A 14,215-nucleotide genomic window follows, 5' to 3' on the forward strand; every position below is an offset into this window, starting at 1 on the left:
GTGTGTGTGTGTGTATATGTCTCTATGCGTGTGTGTGTGTGTCTATGCATGTGTGTGTGTGTGTGTGTGTCCATGCATGTGTGTGTGTCTATGCGATTGTGTGTGTGTGTCTCTATGCATGTGTGTGTGTGTGTGTGTCTATGCATGTGTGTGTCTATGCGTGTGTGTGTGTTTATGCGTGTATGCGTGTATGCGTGTGTGTATGTCTCTATGCGCGTGTATGTGTGTGTCTCTATGCGCGCGTGTGTGTGTGTATGTCTCTATGCGCGCGCGTGTGTGTGTATGTCTCTATGCGCGCGCGTGTGTGTGTATGTCTCTATGCGCGCGCGTGTGTGTGTGTCTATGCATATGTGTGTACGTGTGTCTCTATGCGTGTGTGTGTGTGTGTCTATGCGTGTGTGTGTGTCTATGTGTGTGTGTGTGTGTGTCTATGCGTGTGTGTGTGTGTATATGTCTCTATGCGCGTGTATGTGTGTGTGTGTCTCTATGCGTGTGTGTGTGTGTGTGTCTCTATGCGTGTCTATGTATGTGTGTATGTCTCTATGCGTGTGTGTGTGTGTGTCTATGCGTGTGTGTGTGTGTCTATGCGTGTGTGTGTGTATATGTCTCTATGCGCGTGTATGTGTGTGTGTGTCTCTATGCGTGTGTGTGTGTGTGTGTGTGTGTGCGCGTGTGTGTGTGTCTCTATGCGTGTTTGTCTCTATGCGAATGTGTGTGAGTGTCTCTATGCGTGTGTGTATGTCTCTATGCGTGTGTGTATGTCTCTATGCGCGTGTGTGTGTGTTTGTGTCTCTATGCGCATGTGTGTGTGTGTGTGTGTGTGTGTGTGTGTGTGTGTGTGTGTGTGTGTGTGTGTGTGTGTGTGTGTGTGTGTGTGTGTGTGTGTCTATGCGTGTGTGTGTGCGTGTGTGTGTATGTCTATGCGTGTGTGTGTGCGTGTGTGTGTGTGTGTCTATGCGTGTGTGTGTGTGTGTGTGTGTGTGTGTGTGTGTGTGTGTGTGTGTATATGTCTATGCGTGTGTGTGTGTGTGTGTGTGTGTGTGTGTGTGTATATGTCTATGCGTGTGTGTATGTCTATGCGTGTGTGTGTGTGTGTGTGTATGTCTATGCGTGTGTGTGTGTGTATGTCTATGCGTGTGCGTGTGTGCGTGTGTGTGTATGTGTCTATGCGTGTGTGTGTGTGCGTGTGTGCGTGTGTGTGTGTGTGTGTGTGTGTATGTGTATATGCGTGTGTGTGTGTGTGTGTGTGTGTGTGTGTGTGTGTGTGTGTGTGTGTGTGTGTGTGTGTGTGTGTGTGTGTGTGTGTGTGTGTGTGTGTGTCTATGCGTGTGTGTGTGTGCACCCGGGACAGCAGGGAAGACGTACAACAATTTAGACACATTTACCTGCTTTACTGGGGTTGGGAACATTTCATAATTGCATTAGAAAGTGCTTAACAATTTGCATAACAATGATATAGAAGCTTAGTTAGACATACTTGGGAAGTGGGGATTTGTCATTTTTGTGCAATAATAGATTTTGTTGAAATTTTTGTCATTTAGCAGAGGGTTTAATTTAGAATGATTACAATATGACACTAATGACACAGTATGACAGAATTAGTTTGGACATGGAGGGGCTCGGCTATTTCCTTCAAACAAAATAAGGATATTTATTATAGTATTTATTATAATATTTCAATCCAATAATCAACTCAGAAAAAAGCATGTATTGTATGCTCCAATGAAGTCAGACGATCCCTCAACCTAGATATGGGATCAACTAAAACTCCTCTCAAGGAATATAATCATGATATAGGCCTATAAGGTTGGAACATAATACAACAGGCCTCTCATCCATGTAATGCTGGTCATTTCCATGTAAAAGGACCAACGTGTAGTGCATAGGAGCATGTCAAATAACAGCTAAGAGTCTTTCTATTTTTTTTTAGCATATATACATTTTTCAACCATTTTCCACCCTAACAATTAGGAATAAGGAATTTCTTGTCAAACAGATGGAAAGGGGGTCTTATAAAACATCTACCAGATAAAGTCCTAAAAGGTATTAGAAATACATCAAAACAATACCATTGAAGTAAAGAACCCTGCGTTCACGCCTACTAGGTGTTATTGTTTTCTCTCACGTCATGTACTCATGTTTGTTCACTTGCTTTGGTTATTAAAATCATCTTTTGCTTCCGCTTCCTGACTCCCGGCGTATACGTTACAGAATAACACCTGTAAAACATGGAAGCAGCAGAAGAGTCAACGCTCTTCCAGACGGTTAATGAACAAGGTCATCTACTCCATCAACACCACGACCAGCTGGCGAAACTGGGTACGGCCATGGAGGAGGTCGTCCAAGTTCTCCACCGCCTCAACACCACCAGCGAGTTTCTCCATTCCCCTATCAGAGGGCCTCCTACCACGGGTCGTCACAGTCAGCCAGTCCCCCAGCCTACGCAGACATCCACCCAGGTCAGCGATTCCCAACTATCACTTCCGGAGAAATATGACGGCACTCCATTGAAATGCCGTGGCTTCCTACGCCAGTGCTCCCTCTATTTCGCATATCAAACGGGAAGCCCCACCACCGAGAGGTCCAAGGTTGCCACGGTCATTTCCCTGCAGACCGGACAGGCGTTGGAGTGGGACCCATGCACCAAGAAAGCCTTCCCTTCATCACCTCTGTACACCAGGTAATCCTCGGCCTCCCGTGGCTCCAACGTCACAATCGCACCATGACATGGTCGAGTATGAAAATTACCATCTGGGGACCAGGATGCCAGAGGACAGATTCTCTAAGTCCTGCAGTTGTATCCCTCTCTCTGGTCTACCCACCGATCTCCAGGTCACTGAGGCACTGTTCCAGCAGGTCTTCTAGTTCTATGGCCTTCCAGAGGACATCGTTTCCGACCGTGGTCCTCAGTTCGTCGCGGGTCTGGAAAGCCTTTATGGAGAAGCTGGGGGTCACAGTCAGCCTCACATCCGGGTACCGGCCTCAGTCCAACGGGCAGGTGGAGAGGACCAACCAGGAGCTGGGGAGCTTCCTGTCACACCTACTCCTGCTCCCTCCGGCGCTCGACGTCGCTGGTCTACTAACCACCGGTCCTGGTAACCCACATTGCGCACACCTGGCAACCATCATTGCGCACACCTGCTCATAATTTCTCCTTGATTACTCCTCCTTTATTTAGCCCTCAGTGGTCTTCAGTCACTAGGTGTTATTGCTTTCTCTCACGTTATGTACGCGCCTCATGAGGGAGAATAATACAAGTTCACAGAAGTAACAAGTAAAGGTAGACCTATCAATTAGTTAGTGTTTTTACTGATATACATTTTTTTATGAATTATTAAGTGATTAAAACTCAATTCTGTTACCAAATAGGTAACAGAATTTACGAAAAATCTGTAACGGAATATCTGCAATTGAATTGGCTGCAATGGGAAATCATAGTTGTCACAAACCACAGTTGGGTCACTTGCTACTGTGCTCTCTTCCACTGGCATACTGTTATGTTCAGCTGAACTGTTTTAGGGCTCTATAAAATCCGTGATACGGAAAAAGTGGACAGAATCACAGAGTCCAGACAATAAAATGGAATTCAACAATAATAAAACTTTGAACTTGGTAGGGATTCAACTAAATGTATTGAACATGTATTAATTTACCCAAGTTAATCATAAGACATTAACAGAATGCATCAGTGATTCGGTATTTCCTGCAACTTTCTGAAGAGGCAAGGAGAATTTCCCCTGTCTATGTGCGGTGCACGCAACTACCACATCGTGTAGCCGTTAGCGATGATACGAATAAAACATCTTCTGGTAGATGGAAAGGTTTTCCCAACAACCTTCTCAATTAAATAGAACTACAAAGTAGCCTATGCTTGCTTGCCTGGCAGAATGATGTTATGATTATTTGCTTTTGCAAACTCTACCATCACGTGTGTGCTACAAGAAAACATTGCAAACAGCCTCTTGTTAGGTGTTCACTGGAGTTAAAGGGTAACTACACGCAAAAATATAAATGTATCCACATTTTTACAGACCTCAAAAGTAGCCTTCTGATGTGGTTTAAGCGTGGATTTAGAACATCCAATGAAGTTGTTTTACTATTAAAAGAGTGTGATTTTGAGAGTGAAAACCTTAAAAACAGGGAGAAACAAACCTGGAAAAACAAAATGGAGAAAATAGATTTTGGGGAAACAACTGATTTTATAGGGCCCTACTGTTTTTGTATTTATCTTTCTGTCATCTGGTGGTCAAAGCAAGAGTGTGAAAAAGCTGGACAACCCCAACATCGCTCTCTTTTTCTCTCTCCAATTTATGTCACCTCTCCCGGCTCTTACTGACACCTACCCATGAGCCCCCTCTCTTTCCCTTTACTGTAACTAGCATCCTCCCTCACTGAGCACCGAACTGGACTGACCACCTGATCTGATTCTCCGCACCTTAGCACACATGCACTCACTCCACACACGCACACATATACAGTACATTCATGCTACACACACATCACAACTGCTGCTACCAGACTTTTATTATGATTGAAACAATTGTCCCCCCCCCCCCTTCCCCAAAACATGTGTAAATATTAGACTATAAATTGTGCCTTCCTGTATTATACTTATGGTAAAATGTTTATTATATTCTACTGAGCCATTTACTTTATGTTCATATTCTTATCTTTTATTATTTCTTATTGTTGTTGCATTGTCAAGAAGGAAGCTGCAAGTAAGCATTTCATTGAACAATGTATACCATGTGTATCCTGTACATACAACGAAATACACTTGAAACTTTGATTTCATCACTCACAGATGTCATTTTTTGGTCTAGCCTTGATTTCAAAGTCTACAAACGTCTGGACCGGCCTTCATTTGGCCCAAACATAGACGTCCATGATCGTTTCAGATTTAGTCCGGTACAGGCCAAATCTGAACCAATCATAGATCTCGACATCACTCGTCCATATGTATATATTCATTCCTACTTAGATTTGTGTGTATTGGGTATATGTTGTGTAATTTGTTAGATATTACTGCACTGTCAAAGCTAGAAGCACAAGCATTTCACTACACAGAGTAGATTATAGTTCAGTACAGTAGAATAGAGTAGATTATAGTTCAGTACAGTAGATTATAGTTCAGTACAGTAGAATAGAGTAGATTATAGTTCAGTACAGTAGATTATAGTTCAGTACAGTAGAATAGAGTAGATTATAGTTCAGTACAGTAGATTATAGTTCAGTACAGTAGAATAGAGTAGATTATAGTTCAGTACAGTAGAATAGAGTAGATTATTCTACTGTACTGAACTACAATCCACTGTACTGAACTATAATCTACTCTATTCTACTGTACTGAACTATAATCCACTGTACTGAACTATAGAGTAGATTATAGTTCAGTACAGTAGATTATAGTTCAGTACAGTAGAATAGAGTAGATTATAGTTCAGCACACACAAGACTTGAGTACACTAAAATGTACTGTACTGAACTATACTCTACTGTACTGAACACTACTGTTCTGTGCTGTATTGTACTGTACTGGGCTATACGTTGATGTCCAAACTTGTGAAACATAGATGTCTATGATTGGTTCAGATTTGGTCCGGTTCGGACCAACCAAATTTGGTCTGGTTTGGTGGTGGAGCTCATTAAAATAATGAGGATATTGCATAATTCTACCTTTGTGTACCTATTCAGGATACATCACCATGAAGAGAATGACACTCATATCCATAATTATGCATTTCTGTGTTGTACAGATCAGGGACCCATGAAGAAATTCCGTTACCACAATTCCGTTACCGGGTGTAAATCCACTTCACTTACTGTAGCTCAATACCAAAAGAGATGTTTTCAAACTCAAGGTGTCATTTCATCGCTGAAACCCCATTATTTCTGCAGACATCTTTCAATCTTAAATTCTGAGCAGATATTTATCTGAGTTTTTTGGAAAACGTGGTCATATAAAAAACTGAGGGAGATTTGACAGAAATTCTGTTACTCTTCCAGTAAAATGTGTTTTGTAACATTTTCTGTGTACATTGTTTAAAGTGTTCCTTGTGCATAGTGATGTATGGTTTGTTATAACTTTGAAATCAATGTTTTTTGTTACATTTTAAGTGAGAAATCTGAGTCTCAACGAAATTCCATTACCGTGCAAATGCCCTGCTGTGATCTTTGGTAATCATTACTGGATGCAGGATTTCACACACACAATATTCGTAAACAAAGCAATATTTACATGCCCTTTAGGCTAAAATCATTCGCTACAGCCGGATTCAGTTTAAAGCTAACTGCATTACCTCAGCAATCAATGATCAGAACTTGTATTATAATTGCATTGTTGCATTGTGCCTATTCTGTTTGTAACAGATCATTTGCAAACACTAGGCTGAGTCATTAGCAGTAGGACAGCAGGCCAGAATGCATACCGTGAAAAGCATGATGGAATAAGTATAAGGGGTGAATGTGGGGACGGTTCTTTAAAGGGGAACAAATGTCATTCTAAATCATTGCAAATTTGCAATGTGCATAATTACTACTGCCAATAATATGCCAAAGAATGGTAAAGTATCAACAGGTAGGCCTATGGACAGTGAGGCTAGGTGGTAGAAAATATCCTGATATGATGGTTTCAAAACACACTTTCAATCTTGTATTGGTTTGAAGATGGCAGGTACCTATGTAGTAGTGTAAATCACACATTATACATTGCATGTATGTACATGTAACTGCCAAAATAAAGGAAACACTTGAGTAAATGGGGGAAACAAAGTATATTGAAAGCAGGTGCTTCCATACAGGTGTAGTTCCTGAGTTAATTAAGCAATTAACATCCCATCATGCCCAGTTTCCCATTATTTTGGCTACCATGGCTTGAGGAAGAGATCTAAATGACTTTGAAAGAGGGGTCTCAAAGAAGCATATGGGGTTTAAAGGGTGTGTGTTTGTCTCAGTCACCAGATCTCAGCCCAACTGAACACTTATGGGAAATGCTGGAGCGGTCCCTGAGACAGCGTTCTCCACCGCCATCAACAAAACACCAAATTATAGAAATTATTGGGATAGAATAGTGTTGCATCCCTCCAATAGATTTCCAGACACTTGTAGAATCTATGCCAAGGAGCATTGAAGCAGTTCTGGGGCCTCGTGGTGGCCCAACGCCCTATTAAGACACTTTATGTTGGTGTTTCCCTTATTTTGGCAGTTACACAATTAAATGTAGGTTACCTTTTAGAGGTCCTTTGAGTGTTTACAAATGATGTATAATAATGATATGACTACATAGGCAACCCTACATTCTCCAGTTCTCCAGAAAATGCAATAGATCAGTGCACCATGACCACAATGAGGCTGTACCCTAGGTTACACTCCTCTAGGGCATATCTGAGGTCAACATCTTAGGCTACATCTGAATGATTATGCCCAACATTTTTTTTTTTTTACATAAGATAATGTTTACAATAAAAAAAACACCATAACATCTGGCTACACAAACGCTTCAGATGTGTATCTTAAGCAATGACACCAAACCCTTGATATTAATTATCTGCCAAATAAAATCGGAGTAGCCTAGCAAACGCATCACGGTTATTAGGACGTTTGCCAAGCGGAATCGTGCCGCTGGCTTCTGTTTCCCTATCAATATAGCTTACCGCATTACGGCAGATCTCTCAATCAACCAAAACAGCGACTTACGTCTCTGAAGCGATTCCAATGTTTGATCTTGCGGCTGTACTGTGAAATGGTGGACAGCCAATGCTCGTCTTCCATGAAATTCCCCGTTTTCTCCTCCTCTTTTCCGTTGTTAATTTCCGCTTGCAAGGTGAACCCCACCAGCATCATCACCGGGACGAAAAGGCACCCCAATTCTGTCATTCCCACCATGGTGCGGTTAGAAAACGCGCGCGGCACTTCGTTCTAGCTTCTCTTCACGAGGATGAGAAGAGGAGTATGATGCGACCTGATTGCGCCTTCCTGCTGCTGGGAGAAAGAAAAAAAAGAGAGAGAGAGAGAGAGACTGGGGTGACACTGGGCGCGTTCAAGCCGATCACTTTTGACAAGTCTGGTCACCGCCTTTCAAGGTGTGTTGCATTGTCCGACTTGCGCCTACATGTCCACTGCATGAACTTAACACAAATCTTGTGATCAAAGGTCATGAAGTTTTGACTGGAGTTGACTACCAGTTTCTGCAGTTGCTCTTCACCAACGTCATCACAGCCATCCCCTGCATTGTGGAAGGCTCTATTGTCAACATATCATTCGTTTTTTTGTTGTTGACCTAAACAAATGTCACAAAGAGATGACTGAAGACGGAATCAGGAACCAACTTTGCTGCTATTCATACAGTTGATACAAATTAATGTGATATTTAAGGCTAATCTCACTAATTGATTATACAATGTACACACATCCCACTGGGCACAAACGTCAATTCAATGTCTATGACGTAGAAACAACGTTGATTCAACCAGTGAGTGCCCAGTGGGATATGATATCAGTTTGTGAGTGTGTGATATGGGGGTTGGAGACATGAATATTTCAACATTATAAAGAACAACTTCTATAAACAATGGAAACACTGTCATGTTGATCTGAGCCTTGCTGTTGGAAAACCACATCAGTGTCCGACTTTAGGCTGTCGCAGATGCACCTCCCCCAACTTCACTCCTTTACTTTCGTCTACAGTCAATTGCTTTACCACTGAAACGCACCCACTGTCATGTGTTATGAAATGTGTAGCACCTGCCCGTGCAATTACACATCAAAGGTAAATTCATATCTACAGTGGGCATCATAAGTGGGCTATTCCCCCATTGAATTTTTTCAAATTTTGTTTCGAACGAAAGGAAACGTCTTGGCAGGGGGGAAAAATGATTTGCATTAATGTGGGTTTTCTCAGAGTCAATTATCTCAGAGTCATATTTTTTGCAAATAGAACCTTATAGTCCCACACTCTGGATGTAACAAAGATCATCCCACTGGCACAGACGTCAATTCAATGTCTATTCCATGTTGGTTCAACGTTATTTAATTGAAATGACGTGGAAACAACATTGATTCAACCAGTGTGTACACAGTGGGACGAGTGTGGCAACAATGCACTGCTGGGAATCACCTATCACTTTATATCACTCTCCTACCTATTACTGTCCTGCCTAAATATATTCCTCTTTCACTTTCCTACCTGCCCATCTCTGTCCTAGGTAGGATAAGCCAGCCCCATCTCTGGCCTAGGTAGGATAAGCCAGCCCCATCTCTGTCCTAGGTAGGATAAGCCAGCCCCATCTCTGTCCTAGGTAAGATAAGCCAGGCCCATCTCTGTCCTAGGTAGGATAAGCCAGCCCCATCTCTGTCCTAGGTAGGATAAGCCAGCCCCATCTCTGTCCTAGGTAGGATAAGCCAGCCCCATCTCAGTCCTAGGTAGGATAAGCCAGCCCCCATCTCTGTCCTAGGTAGGATAAGCCAGCCCCATCTCTGTCCTAGGTAGGATAAGCCAGCCCCATCTCTGTCCTAGGTAGGATAAGCCAGCCCCATCTCTGTCCTAGGTAGGATAAGCCAGCCCCATCTCTGTCCTAGGTAGGATAAGCCAGCCCCATCTCTGTCCTAGGTAGGATAAGCCAGCCCCATCTCTGTCCTAGGTAGGATAAGCCAGCCCCATCTCTGTCCTAGGTAGGATAAGCCAGCCCCATCTCTGTCCTAGGTAGGATAAGCCAGCCCCATCTCTGTCCTAGGTAGGATAAGCCAGCCCCATCTCTGTCCTAGGTAGGATAAGCCAGCCCCATCTCTGTCCTAGGTAGGATAAGCCAGCCCCATCTCTGTCCTAGGTAGGATAAGCCAGCCCCATCTCTGTCCTAGGTAGGATAAGCCAGCCCCATCTCTGTCCTAGGTAGGATAAGCCAGCCCCATCTCTGTCCTAGGTAGGATAAGCCAGCCCCATCTCTGTCCTAGGTAGGATAAGCCAGCCCCATATCTGTCCTAGGTAGGATAAGCCAGCCCCATCTCTGTCCTAGGTAGGATAAGCCAGCCCCAGGGGGAATTCTGCTTTAGACACGCTGTAACTGAAATAGTGTATTAACTGATACCATCTTTACTATTCCTCAGCTGAAAATAAACATGTTGCGCTCCTTTCTCTAAAGCCAGTATGTGAAGGGGATAATCTGACCTCTCCACAGAAAGCAATCAGTGTGCCGGCAAAGGAGAGCGAGGGGGTAGAAAAAAAATGTTTTGATTGAAAACGCACACATGAATACACAGAGCTAAATTGAATTCAGATGGGAAATGGGACTGACTAGTACATCTATCGCACGTCTTTATTGTGAAGACGGTGCATGTCTCGCATTCATCACGACCCGTGCTTATGTACGAAGTGATATCAACACTATACTGCAAACAACCATAGCAACAGTACCTCAACTATACAGTATGAAAATTATGCATCTACATTTACATTTTACATTTTTAGTCATTTAGCAGACGCTCTTATCCAGAGCGACTTACAGTAGAGTGCATACATTTTTATTACATTTTTACATACTGAGACAAGGATATCCCTACCGGCCAAGAGCAGACGCTCTTATCCAGAGCGACTTACAGTAGAGTGCATACATTTTATTACTTTTTTTTTTTTTTACATACTGAGACAAGGATATCCCTACCGGCCAAACCCTCCCTACCGGCCAAACCCTCCCTACCGGCCAAACCCTCCCTAACCCCGGACGACGCTATGCCAATTGTGCGTCGCCCCACGGATCTCCCGGTTGCGGCCGGCTGCGACAGAGCCTGGGCGCGAACCCAGCCCAGCCTGGGCGCAAACCCAGAGACTCTGGTGGCGCAGCTAGCACTGCGATGCAGTGCCCTAGACCACTGCGCCACCCGGGTCTAGGGTGGCGGGTCTAGTAATGGTGTTAAGGTTGCCTACACAAGTGTTAAGGATGCTAGACTAACAAGACTAACTTGGTGAGGTGTAACTAGGGTTGCAAAATTCTGGTAACTTTCAATAAATTCCCTGGATTTCCAGAAATACTGGTTGGAGGTCTTCGGGTTTCCTGCTTATTCCAGAAATCCTCCAAACGATATTTTGGGAAAACCAGGGAATTTATTGAAAGTTCCAGGAATTTTGCAACCCTAGGTGTAATGTTGACACAGTGGAAATTCTGACCAGACCACAATACAACTGACCCAGAAAAGGCATTTCTGGATCTGGGGCTACAGTAAGTCTAGGTTTTAAGAAAGCATCTAATGCACTTACCCAGCAACTACATAACCATAGAATTTAAGGATTCTCTAAATTTCATCCACCACCCACCCCATTGCATGGTCCTTGTACCATGTGTGTTACATGTTTGGATAATGGGCCTAGTCTGCTATTACCCCTGCACTCAAGGAGCAGAAGTGGGGGGAAAGACTGCAATGTCACTGCATGGGAAATTGGGCATGAATTTGACACATGAGCCTCAGCCTCTGGAATGATTGGATGTGACAGGCAGAGCCATTACAAAAAAAAAGCTATTTTCACATGTTGAGCTTACATTTCATTTCACATGTGAATTTCAACCGTATTTTCACATGTATATAATTTCAGGTCACACGTTAACACCATCTTTTCACATGTGAGGAGAATATAACATGTTTTCACCTAGTGTGAATTGCAGTTTGACATGTGTAAAACAATCTCGTGTAAAAATCTAATTTGCAGTTTCTTATGTAAAAAACTTTCACATGTGGAATTGCATTTTCACATAAGAAACTTCAAATTAGATTTTTTACACATTATTGTTTTTCACATGTGAACTTGCAATTCCACATGGGAAAGTGAGATTTTCACATGTAAAGGTTTTTCACATATGAAACAGCACATTTGATTGTTTAACTTCCAATTCCACAAAATCATATTTGCAGTGTCACATGTAAGAAAACTCTGCTTTTACTCCAATGTTTGTAAACCAAGTAAATGTACACTAACACTGTATGGCCTACAAACATTATCACGTTGGTATAAAGTGTCGGGAGACAGGCGCAGGGATGCGTAATAGGGTTTTTTATTTACCCAAATTACAGAGTGCCATGTAAAGGCACAGGGACAAAGACCAAACAAACACTATACAAAACACAGGGTTGAAACCCAAACAAAAGAGCGAGGAGTACCTCAAATAAATAACAAAGGCACAATGATTATCACACAATACACGTGGCATGAAAGCCAAAACATAGCACACGACCAACGGCCATTGGAACAATAATCGACAGCACAATGGTGAACAAAGGGCACACTTATACAATTACTAGTCACTGTGAATAGGGACCATGTGTGTGTAATGACAGTTCCGGAGGGATCCGTGACAAACATGGTTAAAACTAGAATTTTATATCATGCATCCATAGTGTCTATGGATTTAAGAGTGGTTGAATTTCTCCAGCCCGATCCATCAGCTTTTTACCAAAACTGTGGCGGGGAATATAATTTGTTAATGTTTCAGTTAAGGATTGCCGCTTAAAAAGTGTCTTGTATCCTGCTGCATAAATTATGTAATATGTCAGGGAGATATGTATAATGTAGCTAAGAAAGTAAAACTTATAAGGGCACAGGGCAAGACCCAAATGCAGACACGGGAGGCAGATGGTTCGAGTCTCTGATATTTATTATAATCCAAGGGGCAGGCAAGAGAATGGTTGTGGACAGGCAAAAGATCATAAACAAGGTCAGGGTCCAGGAGGTACAGAGTGGCAGGCACGCTCGAGGTCAGGCAGGCAGTATGGTTAGGCAGGCGGGTTCAGAGTCAAGGCAGGCAAGGGTCAAAACCCAGGAGGACTAGCAAAACAGAGATGAGGAAAAACAGGAGCACGGAAAAACACGTTGACTTGATAAAACAAGACGAACTGGCAACGGACAAACAGGGAACACAGGAATAAGTACCCAGGGACTAATGGGGAAAACAGGTGACACCTGGAGGTGGGTGGAGACAATCACAAAGACAGGTGAAACAGATCAGGGTGTGACAATACTAAGTGTATGTTGTGTAGTAAGCTGTTAGTAGCCCATGTGCCTCACCCTAATAATTTGGTCAATTTTTCCCTCATAATATAGCCTATTGTTCTGACTTGGTGGTGTACACGTAACCTATAGAGAAATGTAATAATCAAATATTGTAAGAGCTTTCATTGTATGCTTACATGCCCCCTTTATTTATCCTATGGTTCTTATCCTATGGTTCCTATTTGGTGTACAGGGAGAATACTTTAAGAACGCCCATGTTCTGAATTCTGTCGCTGTACATTTCAAAAGTGCTGAACAAATAGTTATATTGATTACGTCCGTCCTAGCTCGGTTAATAATGTCTTAATGGAAATTACAGATTGCCTCTTATCCGCTCGTTGTCCCCGTAAGTCATAGTTTGTACATCTCAATTGTCAGTATAAACCACATTTGTTGAGGCAAGTCAGCCATATCAGTTATGTTTTCTTAGGGATAGGGGGCAGTATTCAGAAGTTTGTATGAATGAGGTGCCCAAAGTAAACTGCCTGTTACTCAGGCCCAGAAGCTAGGATATGCATATAATTGGTAGTATTGGATAGAAAACACTCTAAAGTTTCCAAAAACTGTTAAAATAATGTCTGTGAGTATAACAGAACTGATATGGCAGGCAAAAACCCGAGGACAATCCATCCAGAATTACATTTTTTCAGCTCACCCCTGATTACTATGGCTGTCAATGGGAATATAAAAGGAATACCTCCCAGATTGCAGTTCCTAGAGCTTCCAGTAGATATCAACAGTCTTTAGAAAAAGTTTCAGGCTTGTTTTTTGAAAAATTAGCTACAATTTGTAGTTTTTGTAAGTGGCTCCCATTTTGGCTTTAGTGTTTGTAGCGCGTTCCGATGAGGGCGCGCACTTCGTTATTTATCTCCGGTAATGACAATACTATTCTCCGTCTTAAATTGTATCGTTTATTTACATATTAGGGTGGCTGAAGATTGATTATAAACGTTGTTTGACTTGTTTGGAAGAAGTTTATTGGTAACTTACAGGATTCATTTGTATGCATTTTGAACGAGGGAAACCGGTGGATTACTGAGTCAAGCGCTCCAACTAAACTGACTTTTTGGGGATATAAAGAAGGACTTTATCGAACAAAAGGACCATTTGTTATGTAGCTGGGACCCTTGTGATTGCAACCAGATGAAGATCTTCAAAGGTATGTGATTTATTTTATTGCTA

The 14,215-nt window shown here is 42.5% G+C and overlaps 1 protein-coding gene across 1 annotated transcript in view; it reads right to left on the minus strand.

Annotated features, from left to right (window-relative positions):
* spock2 (SPARC (osteonectin), cwcv and kazal like domains proteoglycan 2) overlaps positions 1-8,005 on the minus strand; it is a 75,383-nt gene extending 67,378 nt beyond the window's left edge. Inside the window, exon 1 of the mRNA XM_071380034.1 lies at positions 7,696-8,005. Coding sequence (XP_071236135.1) covers positions 7,696-7,884 — 189 coding nt within the window. The 5' untranslated portion in view covers positions 7,885-8,005. The remainder of the gene's footprint in view (positions 1-7,695) is intronic.
* Between the last annotated feature and the right edge of the window lie 6,210 nt (positions 8,006-14,215).

The sequence above is a fragment of the Salvelinus alpinus genome, chromosome 32, assembly GCF_045679555.1.
Source record: "Salvelinus alpinus chromosome 32, SLU_Salpinus.1, whole genome shotgun sequence".
Taxonomy (NCBI): domain Eukaryota; kingdom Metazoa; phylum Chordata; class Actinopteri; order Salmoniformes; family Salmonidae; genus Salvelinus; species Salvelinus alpinus.